Source organism: Ananas comosus, linkage group 22 (assembly GCF_001540865.1).
Source record: "Ananas comosus cultivar F153 linkage group 22, ASM154086v1, whole genome shotgun sequence".
In the NCBI taxonomy this organism is placed as follows: domain Eukaryota; kingdom Viridiplantae; phylum Streptophyta; class Magnoliopsida; order Poales; family Bromeliaceae; genus Ananas; species Ananas comosus.
In genome coordinates, this window is record NC_033642.1 from 2,440,071 (window position 1) to 2,457,678 (window position 17,608).

Below are 17,608 nucleotides of genomic sequence, written 5' to 3' on the forward strand. Positions count from 1 at the left end.
CCCTCTGAGTGCGAACACCAGCTAGCTTGCTGCACAAAAAAATTTGTCGTTGAGCCCGAACCATCGAGTGTGCCTGTCCTCCGCAACACGCACGCACGCACACGCCGCCAAGTTGCGGGATGCTCCCTAGTCCCCTCGGGCTCTTTGGCTTTGTGCTGGATAGAGCGACGCTCCCCTTGGTTGGGTAGTTGCTCTAGCATCAATTGAGACTTAGCAGTCTCGCCCTCGCTCAAGTTCTCCTCCTCGAGTCCCCCAGCCCTCTCGCACTTCACCTCCTCGCAAAGGTACAGGGTTGTAAAGGTCTGATCCTTCGTCGATGGGCTGAACTCTGGTTGAGCCCCTTTGTGTTCCCTGTATCACGACACTCCCCCACCTTTGGCCTTGCTCGCGTTAGACGGTTTGCCATGATCACTCTCAGTCTACTCGAATACTGCCTCCCTCATCTTGAGGTCCTCGACCTCTTTGACCTGAGCACCGATGTCCTGAAGCAGCACATCACACGTATCCTGCTCGTCGTTGCGACAGGCAAGATCCACCTTAAACTGCTTCAGATGATGGCGGAATGTTGTCATGGCTGCAACAATATCCTTCTCCATCAAGTGAAACCCCTCGTCCAACAACCTCACCGTTTGCAGAAATGCGAAGGACTGCTCCTCCATTCTTGTCGTAACATCCTCCTACAGCTCTGCACAGTACTTTATGGATGTGGCCTCCTTCACGAGAGCCTGGGGCTCCTTGCTCTTTTCCCACTTGGTCTGCTTCAGAGGCTCATCATTTACGTCGATGATGGCAGTATCTGATGACGACATAGTTCCTTCTCGAACCGTCTCTGATACCAACTGTCACAACCTTAACATTTTTGTTCGCAAACCCCGTGTGGCGCTCGCCTTCTTGCTCGAAGATGGAAAAGTCTAGTTCCTTATTGCTAGCCTAGACCTCCGCGCCCTACGACTAAGTATGCAAAAAGGAGAGAAGAGAGAGAGGCAGAGGCTCCCAAAAAATTAAGTACTCGACTACTTAGAAAAATAGGACTACAAAACACAACTCCTCTTGTGTTTCTACCTTCTCTACTTTGGCCTCAGCCAACCTTCCTACTTATAGGCTCCTAGATATATTGAATCTAGCCCACACTAACTCACCACTAAACACACATTGTTTTACATTAACTCACTGTAACGACCCAACCGACTAGCAATAATAACTCATTAGGCCAAAACCACCGGCCCAAAATGCTTAAACCCGATTATTATAATTAGCCTAATCAAGCTTATATACTCACACATCTAGCCATAACTACCCGATGTGGGGTCGTTGGGGTGTCACAGACTCCCCTCGTTTAGGCCATGATGTCCTCGTCAGCCCTAAACACACACACAGAACCCAAGATTACCAGGCAATGTGAGACTTGTCTCGCTAGCCTTTATCATTCCGACCCTAACTTAACCCGTCAATCACCGACCCTGACTTAGTCTGTCATTTCAACCCTGGCTCAGCCAAAACTTATCTCACACTTCTGGCTGGTGAACTAGCTCTGACCCGATCCGCTAGCAATAATAACTCGTTGGGCTCAACCACCGACCCAAAATGCTTAAGCACGGTTATTATTAATAGGGTGGAGTCCTCTTATAAATCCAATGACAACCTCATTCCCATCCGATGTTGGACTATTGTCATGTCACACTCACTCGCTATCACATAATAATGAGCTCTCATGAATATCTAATGATTGCAATGTGATCTCAAGGGTTATCCATAACTCTTGAATTTCCGCTGGCAATTATGGAGGCATTAATTGTAGCAATTACATGCCCCTTCATCTCCTATAAAAAATTGTTGGTTTTGGGCCTCCTTTGGCTGCCCACTTAGCGAAGTTGGGCCAAGGACCTGGTCGGACTGAATAACCACTAAATCCCTAACAACGAGCTCATGAACAACATCATATGCTGATAAACAACCTCATTTTTCTTGTCGCTTTCTTCAATCATATTTATACGATTACAAAAACAATGCCAGCTGTGAAATTTAAATGTAAGGGAATTACAAGATCAGCATGGAAGCAATTTGATGTTCTAAATTATTGCAATTGAATCAGATTGTACAAAGAATCAATTTTTCACTTTGAATCTGTTTCACTATGTTTCAACTTATGTACAATCTCTGACCATAATCTGGGCAGGAAATAATATGTGAATGTGTTAGATCTGTCATGGAATATAATACATGGGATTCGGGAGTTTAAAGGAGCGATTGCTCAGCGACGAACCCAATAAGTCACTCCACTGATCCCCGGAATTCCCGAGAATTCTATAACCATCTACTTCCATCTCACGCCTTTTCTCTGATTTGAACATAGTCGCAGGTTTCCCCCGATCATCCGGACCCCTGTAGATATTACCGAGCTTTTACTGTTAGCTACAAGAGCCAAATGTGCTGCAGCTTATAAGGCATTAAGAAAAATTATAATAACAACCGAGGTATTACATAAAGGGAGATCACTCAATCAGAAAACTCTCAAGAACAAAGACCCTCAAACAAATTCAGCAAACACCTTCGTGTCCAAATACTTGGACACTGAGCGTACCAGTTGTTGGCTTTTTATTTGCTTACAAATTTGAATGAATAGTCGCCAAATTAGAAGTTTATTGAAAACAAATTACAAACAAGATATGCCAAATTTATACTAGACTTTTTAAGGAAATTATTTGAATTTTTGCATTGTGGAGATTGTTCAAAGGACAAGAAAAAGTGCCAAAGCAGGGCGAATGTTCAACATTCCTTTTCTTTCTTTTTTCTTTTCAGTGTTTTTTTCATTCTTTTAAATAAGTACAATGTATTGCATTCTTTTAGATGTAGTATATTGGCAATTAATACATATTTGAAAAATCAACATTTTGGTCACAATTGAACTGAAAGAGAAAAATCTCTAATTAGAAAAATAATTAGAATTTGTCTATCATCACATCAATCATTTCATAAATAGCTACAAGAAAATGGAAAAATTAAGTTATACTTTTGATTTGGGGATGAATTTTAAAGGCCAGAAAAGGGAAAAAAGATCCTCAGAAAATCAACAAGGACAACATAAAGGAATCATGCGAAGATCAATAATTCAACTCGAAAAGATTTGTACAGAACTAAATAATGCCTATTTCAGGTATTAAGATATTATTGAATAGACTTTGCAGGTCATCAATGTAAGGTGTAAACTATTGCAGATATATGAAAATAAGTAACAACAATGAATGGATGAAGCACTCTCAAAATAAATGCCAACTAATTCTCATGTTTTTCCGGCACAATTTCTTTCTTCCTATCACACACAGTGATACATATTAGCATGTCTCTTTCTCTTCACATGTTTCCTTGTAAGAATTTTGCCTCTTCCCATAAGCCATCAGTACAGGAAGCCACATATATATCTAGGTGCTTTCTAACTCAAGAATAAGTTCTTGCAGTTAATACTACATTTTTCAGTCCACTTGACACATCACTCTACTCTTTATGTTACCACATGTTATTATATAAACTTAAGCAGCCTGAGAAAGTAACAGTTTATACACATACTGCTTCATAAACTTAAGGAACCTACAAAACTAGCACACCGTAGTTTACATTATCATGCAAGCACAAACAGACAGAATCGACACCTCTAGACAGATCCAAAACTAAAATAATCATACAAACTGTAAAAATGGAATATAGGATGTGTACCTCTCCTTTATTTATTAAATTTTATCTAATTATGATTTAGAACTAATTATTTTATTATGCATTAATTGAGCGGAGATTTTATGCGTATAATTAGTTTAAAATGATGTGAAATTTGAGCATCAATATTTGGTTATGGATGGGCCATATGTTTGAAGTTCCAAATAAAACGGATTGGCGGGTGAGTAATTGACACAATTTTAAATCAAAACAGCCTAAGTCCTAAGAATTCATCATAAATTGCAACAGAGAGACATGTTTGGATCATAAATTGCAGCAGAGAGACATATAACCAAACAGCAGAATCATAGAAGTTTACTTATATGAGGTTTTAATGCTTGGTATGCATATTATCTGTCCGGAACTGTTCAGTTATAACTTGATAACATCAGAATCCTAGAAGTTTACTTAAACTTATAGAACGCTTACTTCAAAGATATTCTAGATGTTATACAATTTGTTTTTAATATCATAAGTGCAAGCTTTCTTGACAGGACCATAATTTATCACTAAGATCAAAGAAACTTCCTGCCTTTTCACACTTCTCAATGCTTACAGCAATCGGAGAGAACTTACTAGTTGTGGACATTCCTAGAGAATATTTAATATTATTTTGTTCACAGGAGTGAAACAATCATCATTTACTGCTTAATATTTGATGAATTAGAGGAACAGACAATGAACACGAGGAAGCAAACTTCGCAGAAATAGGTGTAACAACAAAATGATGAATAGATACAACTGTACAGACAGCTTCAAAAAGTTGTAGTATAAGGTATTAACTTACCTTCATAAAAGATTGAAGAACATTGAACAAAATTTCATCAGCAAATAGTTCTACACTACACAGATTTATCTTCATAAGGGGCATTGCAAGAAGTACCTTAATATAAGCCTGTCCCAATCTTGAAACCCGACTTTCTTCAGGTTCTCCACCGTAAAAGTCCTATGGCCTTCACTTCGCCCTGTTAGCAAGAAAACCTTAAAACCCAGTGCTCTGACTTCTTCATACAGCTTCAGGCTGGACTGAATAGCTGGAGCTATTGACTTCTCTACCCATTTGTCAAACTCATGCGCATCAAAAAGCTCATGTCTGCAATTTCTCAGAAACAAAATGAATCATCATAACCCAAAAGACAATTTTAAGAAAAAATTAGAAAGGATAAAAAGATTAGTGGTGTTGCATCTCCCTCTCTCTCTCTCTCTCTCTCTCTCTCTCTCTCTCTCAATGCTCCTATGATGTTTAACAATATCGATTTCCTAATTAATTAACCTAGTACACTTTAGCCTCTTTGCACCCAGATTGGATTGGACAATATGAGACGAGAAAGCAACGTTGGAAAGGGACTGTTTACAAACTTCAAGGTATCAAGAATCATGACAGGTAGTTGGTGGGGTCTGGTTGAATATACCAGATATTTCCAATCAAATCCTGATCGATTACACCCTTTCAAGTGGGATTTAATACTGCCGTCCTCCAATATCGCCTTCTCATGTTATCTTGTCCATCCAACCCTCGTTGTCAAACTGACCCTCTTGGAAATAAATGTGCCATGAAGAACATATGAATAGAAACAACATTAGAGGGGCGTGATCACAATATGATTTTGAAGTCATTATGAAGTGAATAAGTGGAACCACTGGGGAAATTTGCCATGCATATCAAAACTATTTCAAATTAGATCCACTCTTCTGTAAAATTAGAAGCTTGCAGTAATATTCTCTTCCCTGGACAGTACACAGGAAAGGGATTGAAACAAGTGCCGCGGCCGATTGGCCATATCCTCAAGCCAAAAATGCTACATACTTATATCCCTAACCATTGTCCACATCACTATTAAACGGAAGCAAAATACCATCAGTGGAAAATAAAGCTACAGCAAGTATCCAACAAATTTGCGAAAGCTTCTTTCCAGCAATCACACACCTGTAAAATCAGCTGATGTGGCAAAATTGCAACCATCAAAACTGAGATATATCTAGATACCTATTCTTCATGAATGTTCTCATATTAATGTAGTGATTATGTTAATTTAGATTTTTTTTTTTTTTTGATTTTTTTCTCAACACAAGTTCTATATGATTGGATGAATTGGTGGTTAAATTTCTCTATTCTTATCATTATTGGTTAGCTTGCAATGTGCATCAGCTAAATATAGTAAGATATCTTCTATAAATAATAAATAAAGAAACGGTAAGAAAAGTTACTTCTAAGTTTTTGTGTTTCATAAGCAGTGAAATTTCGGGGGTACAGATTGCGAGAAATCCACCATTATAAACATAAGAACTTTGTCATGCCCACACACAGTTCCGCACATATAAAATCATAGCATTCGTGCAATTCATGTGAGAACCCAGATAGTCCTATATATAAAATATAATAAAGTTAAAACTCTTAATCCGGTCATAGCATTTTGGACAGTGGTTAGACCCAAAAAATTAAAGGAGTTAAGCGTGTTAGATCTAGAGTGGTCTTAGAATAGGTGACCCCTGAAAAGTGGGGCGTCACCCGGCTATGATATTTTAGACGATGACTAGACCCAAAAGATTAAGAAAATTAAGCAGGACTACAATAGTCTAGGATGGGTGACCCATTTTTTAATAGGGCTAAATCTCTTAACCCAACTATAGTAGTTTAGATAGTGGTTAGCCCCAGGAGGTTAAAAAAATTAAACGTGTCAGAACTAGAGTAGTTCTAGAATGAGTGTACTTTTTTGAAAAGTGGGGTGCCACAACAGGTACCTCCAAGTGTACCTTAGAATATTGCTGATGACATAGAAAGGTCATTATTAATTGCACTCTAACTATTACTTACTAAACCTCAAACATTATTATTAAATCCTAAGCACCATCATTATACCCTTATCTCTAAACCATACACCCTAACCCTCCACATGGGTTGCCCAAAAATGGGGTACCCCAAACATTTCTCTTATTTAAATTTGTTGATGCATATCTAACCCAAAAGGGAAAGAACTTATGCTATGGATTAGTTTTGAAACTTACGCGTTCGTCGATAATTAGAAGATGGATTCCAATTCATAAACTACTAGCTTAAAGAAATAATAATAATAATAATCCCTTTTGGCTCATGACAACATATTAAGCAGGACTAAAATAGTCTAGGATGGGCGACCCATGAAAAATGGGACATCACAATTTAAAGAGCTACCGGGACATTCACGCGTATAAAACTGAAAATCTCACCCATAGCCATGATCTGCATAGTAGGGGAGGTTGGAGAGCAGCGTCTCGTCGACGTCAAAAACCCAGACATCCATCCCATCCCCGGCCAGCCGGACCGAGCGGGCGTAGGCGGCGGCCGACTGCGCGACGATCTCGAGGTCGGACTTGTACGCCCTGCCGGTCATGAACTCCCTCACGTACCCGGCGCAATCCGCGGGGACAGTCTTCCACGGCCCCAAGTTATTCGCCTCCGCCGCGAACCGCCAGCTGCTGCACCGCAGCCGGCGGAGCTCCGCTGATTCTTCTCCCTCTTCTTCTGCTTCGCCTCCGGCGGATCCGGCGATCGAGGGCTCGGTGCCGCCATGGGAGGGTAGTTCGAGGATGAGGGGTCTGGGGAGGATGTGGGGATCCTGGGAGGCGATGGAGAAGAGGGGGAGGAACAGGAGGAAGAGGAGGAGGAGGGGTTTCATGGTGGAGTATGGGGGATTGTTGGGAGGATGGGGATAATTTATTGAAGAGAGCGGAAAGACTCGGGGTTGGGCGGCGATGGAGTGACGTGCGAGGAAAGCGATAGGGGTAGGGGAGTCGGGGGCGAAAGGTCGCCACCAAATTAATTTGAATCTGGGCGTCGCCCGGGCAGCGATGCTTCTAATGCAAGTTTTATAAGAAAATATTGCCTGCACCGGGTATGTATCGATTTCTCATGCACCACACCTCAAGATATGGAATCTGCATGTGAAGCAATCAAAATTGAAATAATTGCTTTCTATATTCATAGTTTGGTTGAGATGAAAAATAAAAATAAAAAAAACATAAAAATTCACAGAATTTATCTTAACTATAAATTATTTTTTATTTGATTAGTTTGATTAGAATCAAGTCAATTGTACTTTCACTTTTAAATTTGTATTCATTGTTTGTCTTTATAGTTTTGGTTAGTATATTTTTATAATTCTCACAACTATAAATTTATTTAAAAAATTAATTGCGTACAGCTCCCTGTAAACGTATCGAATAGCAAATATATCCCACAGAGTTCAATTTTTTATTTTTATCCGTGCAAAATTAGACCATACGATCTCATCTGTATTTTCAAGACGAATCCAATGACACTTGAATCGCAAAATTTCGCCTACGAACAAAAAATTATGCCTCTTTTACGAATCAGTCTCTAAAACTAAAACTGCTATTTACATATTGGTCCCTGTCTTGATCTTTTAAACCATGGTAAGCACCCAAATTTTGTTGCACCAAGTCCAACACCAGCAGCGTGCACCAGAAGTTTTTTTGGTTAGTTATAGTTTATTCGATAGAGGCAAAACACTCTAATTATTAAATTAATCATGTCTAATATCACTACGATAAATTAAAACACAAATGTTAAATAAATTATGTAAAAATTAATATGGTCCACCGTGAACCGGGTCTAGCCAAAATCCAAAATAATTATATTTTCTTTCTTCTCCTTCCTAACCTAATCAAAAAAATCTCTCCCAAACCCCTCTCATGGTCAACCATAATCACTCCATAAAGGATTCACCTCAACCCGATCGTAGATGACCGGCGATGGTGACGGTGATGGCAGTCCAAAGAGGAGGGAGGATAAGATTAGGAGGTAGAAGAAGAGAGAAAAGAAAAAACAAGAGAATTAAATATTGGAGACTCACCTCGCTCTCGCTTTTTTTTTCCTCACGATCGTTGAATCTTCCTCCAACCGGTGGTCATGCTCGCACAAAAAATCCCACCATAATATTTTATATTATTTTTTAGCAGTATATCCTTTCTAAATTATCTATTTGTATGTAATTATGGCTAAATCTAAATCATACTCTAATTAGTACGAAATATAGCTAATCCGAAAATCAAATCCAATCAAATCGGCACAAATATATCCAAATCCAAATTTATAATAACGAATTTATCATATGTAATACACTGGATCTTAGCAAATTGCAAGATTCGAGTGTTTTATTGGTGTGTGGGGCCTCTCCACAGTTTCTGGAGGGTCGTTGATAGTGTTCCGACCCCTGGCACGCACCCCGAGGATGTTGGTTTGAAGCTTGGTACCAAAATCCAAAAATTGGATTCATTGGACAGCTCTCGGGTAGCCTGCAGCAGGGCTTGTACCGGAACAAGACTGGCCTTGTACCGGTACAAGGGTTGATGGTTGTACCGGTACAGCCATCGGGCTTGTACCGGTACAGAGCCGCAGACCGCGCGACCCGAGCCTCGGGTTTGCAATTTCGTCGGCCTTGTACCGGTACAAGAGCCCGTGTACCGGTACAAGGAGGCAGTTTTTGCTGCAGTTTGAGTACTGCAGGGGTTTTTCGCGATTGTAGCCTATCTATTAGTAACCTCTACGCCCGCTTAGGGCTTCCTGAGCTTCTCAGCAGCAGGAGAAGAGGTAGGGGAGTTCTCCACACCCTCCTCTCTATTTCTTTGATTTTGTTGGTTTTATTTGTGATTTAAGCCTCTCTTTTCCCTTTTTGCTATTCCTCATGGTTGTAGCCAGGCTTGGATTGGAGCTTTGTGGAAAGGAGATCTTGGGACTTAAGATAGTTTAGAGCTTGATTATGAAGCTTCTAAGAGGTAAGGAACATTGTCTCTCCCTCTTAGCATTCGAGTTTTAGGATTTTGAGATGAAACCCTAGACTTTGTGATATTGGGTTTATTTTGGCCAATTTGAATCTAGGGCATTTTGAAGCTAGATTTGATTGGATTAGAGGGCTTCCATTAGGTTGGATTGGGATGACCTAGCTTCATTTTGAGCTTTAGAGGAGATTTTGACTAGAGGTAGTTGTCTCCCCCCACTCATGTCTTGATTACTTAATGTTTGACTAGGATTCTGTTTGTTTGCCCGTATGACACATGTTCTGTTAGCCTCTCAGGATACTAGGAGACACTAGAGGACACCACTCGTTGTGAGCGCACGCAGGTTCGCTTGCCATCGGTGGGTTTGGCTTCCTTGAAAATTGGAGGAAAATTCCTCCTAAGTGGTTAAATGCTTTCATGCTCCTTAAATTCATGCATATTCATGTTGTAGTAACATTTATGAGAGTTTTGAATGCTTAGCAAACTCATATGTGTGCATCAAGAAAATTACTCTATGTAAGTAGAGAGAGAGAGACAATGTGCTTTGTTAATATGCATGCGACAAATATTTTATGAGATGATAGGAAATCAAGTTTCATGCTTCGGTTTGACTAGAATTGTAAGTTCTTGAACTTAGTATCCATGTTGGACAAAATGAGCCATAGTGTCATAAAGAGGCCTTGGACTAGAGAATTATTAAACTCAACATAGAGACTTGAGAATAGGCCACATTACATCAACTATATTCCATATTGAGATATGATGAAATAGTGACTTGGCACGAGACATTTACTATATATACCATGTTATTGGACATGAGGGCTTGGTACTTGCGACTGATCGTTTGACTACTTGCCATTGTGCTCATTCGCACATGCTTGTGAGGGTCGCTCCCTACAAGCCGGCACTCCGGAGATGGCCATCTCGATACATATTCGCAGTGCGAGGATTGGGCGCCGAAGTGGATTGCCGTGGGCCAGGCTCATTCCTGGGGTGGGGATGATGACTACCACGGGGCCATTAGGCGCACCGGGCCAGGACAGCCTACGGGTGGGTCTCAGGGCCTTAGACAGCCTTCGGGTGGGTCTCTTCAGATTTGACTTTGAGCATTTACTATGACATATGGACAGATGATGACTTAGTGTACTGACTGGAATTTGACTAGAATAGTAAACATTGGCACTTTACTATTTTGCATTATGGACATCATGATAGTTGGAAACTTTTACTACATACATAGTTGCTTTCATACTTATGCTTTTCATGCTAAGTAGAAATATCATGTTGTAGTAAGTTGCATTCTACTTACCTTTCGCTTTCTAACGTTCATAGACACTGACCCTTTCCTTGTAGCTTGGGCCTTGTGGTGCATTCACTGAAGTCAGTAATTGCCCACTGGGAACTATTTTAATAGTTCTCACGCCCCTGTTTCTAGGTTTACTTTTCAGAGCCTTCGGCACCGGCGGAGGCACGGGATCGCGGCAAGGGGATCGCTTAGCTAGCTAGCGAGGAGCGGTACTTTGCCTAGGTGGTTTACTCTTTCTTTTTGTAGTTGAGAGAGAGTGAGAGATTTTGTATCCATGTATAGAGACCACCTATGTACCTACTTATAGCTCTTGTATTTGGGATTTCCTATTGTTCTTACTCTATGTTTTATTTAGTGGATTTACAGTTTTAACTTTATCCCTTGTTGTAGCAATTAGACATTTACTATGCTCTGATACTCCTAGATGCCTTTTATTATTGCTTTTATTATTGTTGTTAGACGCCTTATGCGTTTTAGACGCATGGCGGGTCTGGGCACGTGCCGGGCGGGCTTCCGCTGGGTCCCGGGGCGTGACATCATAAAACTACAATCACGTCACGTCTGTATATTTAAATTTTTATTTAAATTAATTGAGTGCTGGGTATTACAAAAAATACTTTAATTGGTTTAGATTCTGTCGGTTGGATTGGATTTTTTATTCATTGATCATCAAAAGCTGAGTACGGTGCACAAGAGATGCTCATACATCAGGTAATAATTTCTGATATGAATACTCCATCTTGGATCTCTTCACCACTAAATTTTCTTTATTGTTTTTTGTTATTATAGGTACATTGCCTCGTGTAGTCGAGATAATAATATTAATTAAATTACATGTGTGATAAATAATAATATTTTTTTTTTGTTATTATAGCTGACTCTTTAATTTAACATGTGTGATAAATTTATCTTATTATATTATTGTAATATGAAACTGGTAGCCGAGATAATAATATTAATTAAAAACATGCTTTTGTCCTTTCACTTATTAGAGTATAACTTCTAATGCAAGTTTAAAACAAATTTTGTTTTTCTTTTACTAGGCATTGCGCGTTGCTTTTCATGTATTAACTAGGTAAGGAACCCATGCTATCCAACGAATTCATTTATCTTCTTTACAAATAATTAATGAATAATTAAATATTTTTTTATAAAGTAAATAATAATATATTTTAGTTAATTAAATAAGAAAGTTTTAAAGACATTTTCACATGCGATTAATTATATCAAATATGCAAGTTTTGATTATAAACANTTTCATGTATTAACTAGGTAAGGAACCCATGCTATCCAACGAATTCATTTATCTTCTTTACAAATAATTAATGAATAATTAAATATTTTTTTATAAAGTAAATAATAATATATTTTAGTTAATTAAATAAGAAAGTTTTAAAGACATTTTCACATGCGATTAATTATATAAAATATGCAAGTTTTGATTATAAACAATAATGCTAATATTAACACCCGTTCGGGTCAGATTGTAAATTCATAAGTTTGTGTTTTAATTATAATAAAACCTTAAAATATATTCGCGGAAACAAATCGTAACAACTATCGACGTCATAACAGCAGCTAAATCAGACGCTAAACATCAAAAGCATGCAATCAATACACAACACAATCTAGCAGAAAATAAATAAACAAGGAGCATCTAGTTATATATTACCTTATAAGCTAGTAAACCATCAGCCAACATAGAAGCAACAAAAGAACTCCCACATTTCGACACCGCCATTTCGCCAAAAAGAAAATAAACAGGCATAAACAAAGAGCAGCTAGTTAGCACACAGCGTCGTAAACATCGCAAGCAAATTAACAACGGCAAAATAGGCGCACCTTTTTTTCGGACAAGGAACAGAGCCAACCCGCCTAGCAACACGGCAAACAACGTATACCCAGATGTAGCAAGAAGCAGAGGACGGAAAAGAGATCAGTATACATGAAGGGAATAAAATGGCCAATAAAAATCAAGGGGGGTTGGATAAAACGGCTCTTCCACACCTTACGATACCAGCTGCGGCAAACTAAAGCAACAAAGCCAACAGAACAACCAAGCGCTAACCAAAGAGAAGAGTAAAGAAGCAAACAAGTAAGAAGGAGACCAAGAGCAGAGATGCTATTTATAGCAAAATCAGGCATTGCAATAAGAGGGAGGAGATCAGTTTAAGGGGAAAACGGGGGAAAAAATGAGAAACCCCAGGGTCAAATCGAGAGCCCATACACCCTATCAAATCCGGCCAAATCGCCACAGCCATCTACACCGACGAACGCATTCCACGCCGCCCCGGCGAGTTGCTGGAGGCCACGTCGTGGAGGAGGAAAAATTAGGCATTTCAATAAGCATGGAGGAGATCAGTTTAAAAGGGAAAAAAAGATCCCTGTCAAATCCGCCCAAATCCTCACAGCCATCTACACCATCGCGCGCATCTTACGCCCGCCCGGCGAGTTGCTGGAGTCCACGTCGTAGCGTAGGCCCGCCACCACACGCAACAAAAGAGAAGGGGCTAAGATCGTACACACCACCCCCGCCATGCCACGGCGGAGATAGCGATAGGCCCACTACGCAATCGTCCTGGCAAACACAGGAGTAACGGCGGCTGGCCATGTCGACGACGGAGAAGGAGAGGGCGAACCGAAGCGGCATGAAAAATCGATACGGCAGAACCCCTAACGGGGTAAGTTTCGCATTGATGGCCGCATTAATGGCCGAAAAGAAGCCCGCGCGCTGCAGAGATAAGCTTCTCTCTCTCTCAGGCGGTCCCTATAAATAAATAAATCCTCCGGTTCACTGCTCTCTCTCTTAGGTGGTCCACAATGTGAAGCCCACCTCGTGGACTGCGTGCACAGAGGGCAAGTGAGCCCTGCTTTTTTCACTGTAGCATTTTCCTATAAATAAATAAATCCTCCAGTTCCTTGCTCTCTCTCTCAGGTGGTCCACAAGGTTAGGCCCACCTCGTGGACCGCGCGCACAAAGGGCAAGTGAGCCCCGCCTTTTTCACTGTAGCATTTCTCTTTCGGGTGGGCCCCGCTAGTTCCGTGGGATGCGGAGAGGCTATATTATATAAATAAATTTAAATACATTATGTATATATATACTTTATTCGAGTTCGAGGTTGGGTTCGGGTCAGGGTCAGATTTGAATCAGGTAAATAGTAAATCCATACTCACATAGTCACATCTATATCTGTCGGGTTTTAAATTTCTACCTATTTTGCTCAGGTAAACCTGGCCCGTTCCGATTTAGATTCGGATAATATTTCGGGTGTCTATACCCATTGACATGCCCATAAAATTACGAAAAATATATAAAATATACTAACTAAACATGTAAAATAATTAAATAAAAGGATAAAATAAAAAAATAAAACTCAAGTACATTTCTTTCAAAAAAATATTTAAATCCAAAAAAAAAATTTCGGCAGAAAAAAAAAAAACATGTAGAGTTTTAACATAGAGTTAGAAAGAGGGAAATAAAAAAAAAATGTGGAGTGTACCGATTTATATATGTTCTCGAAAGAAAAGCGAAAAGTATACAAAATTTAAGAATCAAAATCGACGTTAAAAAAAAGGTTAAATAACCGATGATATACCAATTTCGCTAATCCTTAAATTTTTTTTTAACAACTATTGTAACTTTATAATAAAAAAAATGAATTGCATTTTAAAAATACTTCTACAACAGAGAAAGAAAAAACAAAAAAACCCAACAAAACCCTAACCCCCGCCCGCAGCACGCCCGCTAGCGCAGCTCGCGCGCGCCGTCCGCGGCCCGCGCCCGAGTGCTCCCTCGCAGTCGCCCCACCCTGCCCCCTCCTCGCTGCCACGTGGCGTGTTAGGGTGCTTCGTTCCGATTCATAAGTTTACTAGTTAAGGAACCCGTGCTACGCAACGGTCATTTATCTTTTTTATAAATAATTAATAAATAATTAAATATATTTTGTATAAAGTAAATAACAATATATTTTAATTAATTAAATAAGAAAGTTTTAGATATATTTTCACATGCGATCAATTGTATCAGATATACAAATTTTGATTACAAACATAATACTGATCTTAACACCCGTTCGGTTAAGATGGTAAATTCATAAGTTATTTTTTAATTATAATAAAACTTTAAAATATATAATTATTTATGCTAATTTTTAAATATTTTAGATTATATGTATTAAATATTAATTTTAATTTTATAATTATTTAGATATAAATAATCCATTTTATAAAAAACACTACAATTAAGTTTTTTAAAAATATATTTAATTACAATCTAATTATATAAAATATACTAACTAAATATATAAAGCTAAGCAACACATTCAAAATTATTAATAATAAATTTAAATTTTTAAAATTTAAATTTAAATTTAATTTATTTTTGTATGGTGGTAATACACTCTAAAATAAGAAGGGTTAAAAAAAAAAGAAAAAAAAATCAAAAGAGAGAGAGAGATAGGAATGGGTCTAAAATAAATAAATCAGTTTAAAATAAATAAAAATCTCATTGTAATATTAAAAAATACATAATATTTTTTATTATTATTTGTGTAGAATTTACAAATAAAAAAAAACAGCGCCGCGCTCGCGCCCCTCGAGCCCGCCGCCACGTGTCGATCCAGAAATTCTCGGGTTTTCAATTCATAAGTTTAATTAATTAATATTACTAAATTATATTAAATAATATTATAAATTATAAATAAATAAATATAAATAAAGTGAGAGAAAAAATTTAAAAAAATTGTAAAGTGTGTGAGAGAGAGAGAAATAAAGTGAGAAATTTTTTTTTAAAAAAGTAAAGTGTGTGAGAGAGAGTGAGAGAAAGAAACAAAAAAAAAAAAAAAAAAAAGTGGGACCCACAGGGACCCCCAACCCGGGGAGCCCTGGTTTCCCCTCCTCCTCGGTGCCCGCCACGTGGCGCCCTGTGATGCAGTGATGTGATCTAGTTCTCAAATAATAAGTTTATAAATATAGATTAGAATATATTATAATTTATTTTTTTATTTAATTAGAATATTAATAAATTTATTTAATAAAAAATAAGGGATAATTGCCCATATACCCCTCAAAACTTCAGAAATATCTCACATACCCCTATTTTTTTTTCTTTTTAATATATCCCTCGTATGTTTTTCCGTTATTTCAAAATACTTTTGTAGTTACCGCCCGTTAAATTAACTTGGGTTAAACATGAGTTAAATATCTACTAGAGTTAAAAAAATCAAAGTATCTCTTTTGTCCTTAATTTAGGGGCAAATAAAAATGTTGGTGATGATAGAAGAATATATTTGAAAAAATCAAAAATCAAAATACTTTTTGTATCTCTAACTTAAGGGCAAATAAGAAAAGTCAATAATTGTGGAAGGATATATTTGAAAGGGTATAATAGTAATTTCATACAGATAACAGATATTGCTAACAGTTCATTAACAGAATTAAACTCTATAGAGTATACAATTACTAAATTGAAACTATTACATTTTGAAATTTTTTCAAAGTTTACAACATTTTGAATTTCCAAAATATTACATGATTTATGCTTTTACAAAATGATATATACCAACTAGACCGACTCACACTGATCCGGTTAGTTTGCAAGGCTCTTGCCACAGTCCTGTAACTCACCGACGGTGGAAGACTCTAAAAAAAAGCTCAACTACAATAGGGTGAGAACTTGAAATACGTTTCAAGTAGGTGCAACAATCGAAAATGGCATTTCTACACTCACTCAATCCAAAAGAGGCATTAATAGGACAATAGTAGTGAATAAAATATCTATTTCTATAATAAAAATGCAAATAAGACAAAGCTATTATGCCTCAAATATAAATAATACTAGCACAGTAACCCGTGTGATGCATCGAGTATTTATTTTACTTTTAGAAAACTAATTAATCTGAAAGAATTGTTAAGATTCTTTGAAAACCTGCAAGCAAAATAGAAAATGCACATCAGTATAGAACTGATAAAATTAGGATACATAAGCAAAAAACCCAAGTTTAAGCTAAAAAAAATACTGATAAAAATAGAATAAGCATAATAACCCATCAAAGCAAAATGTAACCTTTCTATTCACCAAAGTGATGATTCATAATAACCTATCAAGGCAAGCTATGGTACCAACCTACCAGAGCAGCAAGCTATCACTAGAACAGGTAAGGCTCAATCCGGTTAGCCATCAAAATTTTTTACCATCCCGCAACCGAAAAAATAACCAACTATTGTTACTACCCGCACGCTGCAACAATGACCAATAGGCCAATCAAGTTGCCGCACCTTCTTAGGCCATAGGCCAAAATCATTATTGCCTCAAAAGAAAGAAAAGAGAGGAAAAATAGTAGAGTGAGGCTACTATGCTATCGGAAGCACGGAGCCTTCCGTGCTTCCAGCTCGTTTTCGATGTTGTGACTTTCGAATCACCGATCGGCTCCGTTAAACTTGATCTAGAGTATTTGGAGTACCTAGAAAATAAATTTTATTATTTTTCAATATCATTTGCCTAGTGATCGAATGAGCTCAAAATCAACAAATTTCAATGGCCGTAGTGAGCCGTTTGCAAGTTTAACGGTGTAGAAATATCCAAATCACGTGAAATTTTGATAGAAAATTCTTTATACTATATAAAACAAGATCAATATCTTTGATTTAAAATTTTAATGTCATATTATTACATTTTGTAAGATTTTTATTTTTAGCCGTTGATTTTGAGCTCATTCGATCACTAGGCAAATGATATCGAAAAATAATAAAATTTATTTTCTAGGTACTCCAAATACTCTAGATCAAGTTTAACGGAGCCGATCGACGATTCAAAAG

General features: G+C 37.9%; 1 protein-coding gene across 3 annotated transcripts; it reads right to left on the reverse strand.

The window, feature by feature from the left end:
• On the reverse strand, positions 1,996–13,533 carry LOC109727456 (acid phosphatase 1-like). Of its 3 annotated transcripts, XM_020257591.1 has the most exons (6): positions 13,020–13,533; positions 12,800–12,855; positions 12,635–12,667; positions 6,916–7,571; positions 4,592–4,801; positions 1,996–2,382 (listed from the first exon to the last, which is right to left on the reverse strand). In XM_020257591.1, the coding sequence occupies exons 1-6, from the start codon at positions 13,051–13,053 to the stop codon at positions 2,205–2,207; spliced, it is 1,167 nt and encodes a 388-aa protein (XP_020113180.1). In that variant the 5' UTR covers positions 13,054–13,533; the 3' UTR covers positions 1,996–2,204. The 3 variants fall into 3 exon arrangements, with proteins under 3 accessions (XP_020113180.1, XP_020113178.1, XP_020113181.1); XM_020257589.1 differs by having other exon boundaries at positions 12,800–13,533; XM_020257592.1 differs by lacking the exon at positions 13,020–13,533 and having other exon boundaries at positions 6,916–7,623; positions 12,465–12,913.

Excerpts from the sequence above, each read along its gene's own strand:
- LOC109727456 (XM_020257589.1), bottom strand. The coding sequence starts at position 12,937 with ATGCCTGATTTTGCTATAAATAGCATCTCTGCTCTTGGTCTCCTTCTT. Across the intron at positions 12,668-12,799 it reads GCCGCAGCTGGTATCGTAAG|GCGGGTTGGCTCTGTTCCTT; the intron begins GTGTGGAAGAGC and ends CCGTGTTGCTAG. Across the intron at positions 7,572-12,634 it reads GTTCCTTGTCCGAAAAAAAG|GCAATATTTTCTTATAAAAC; the intron begins GTGCGCCTATTT and ends TACCCGGTGCAG.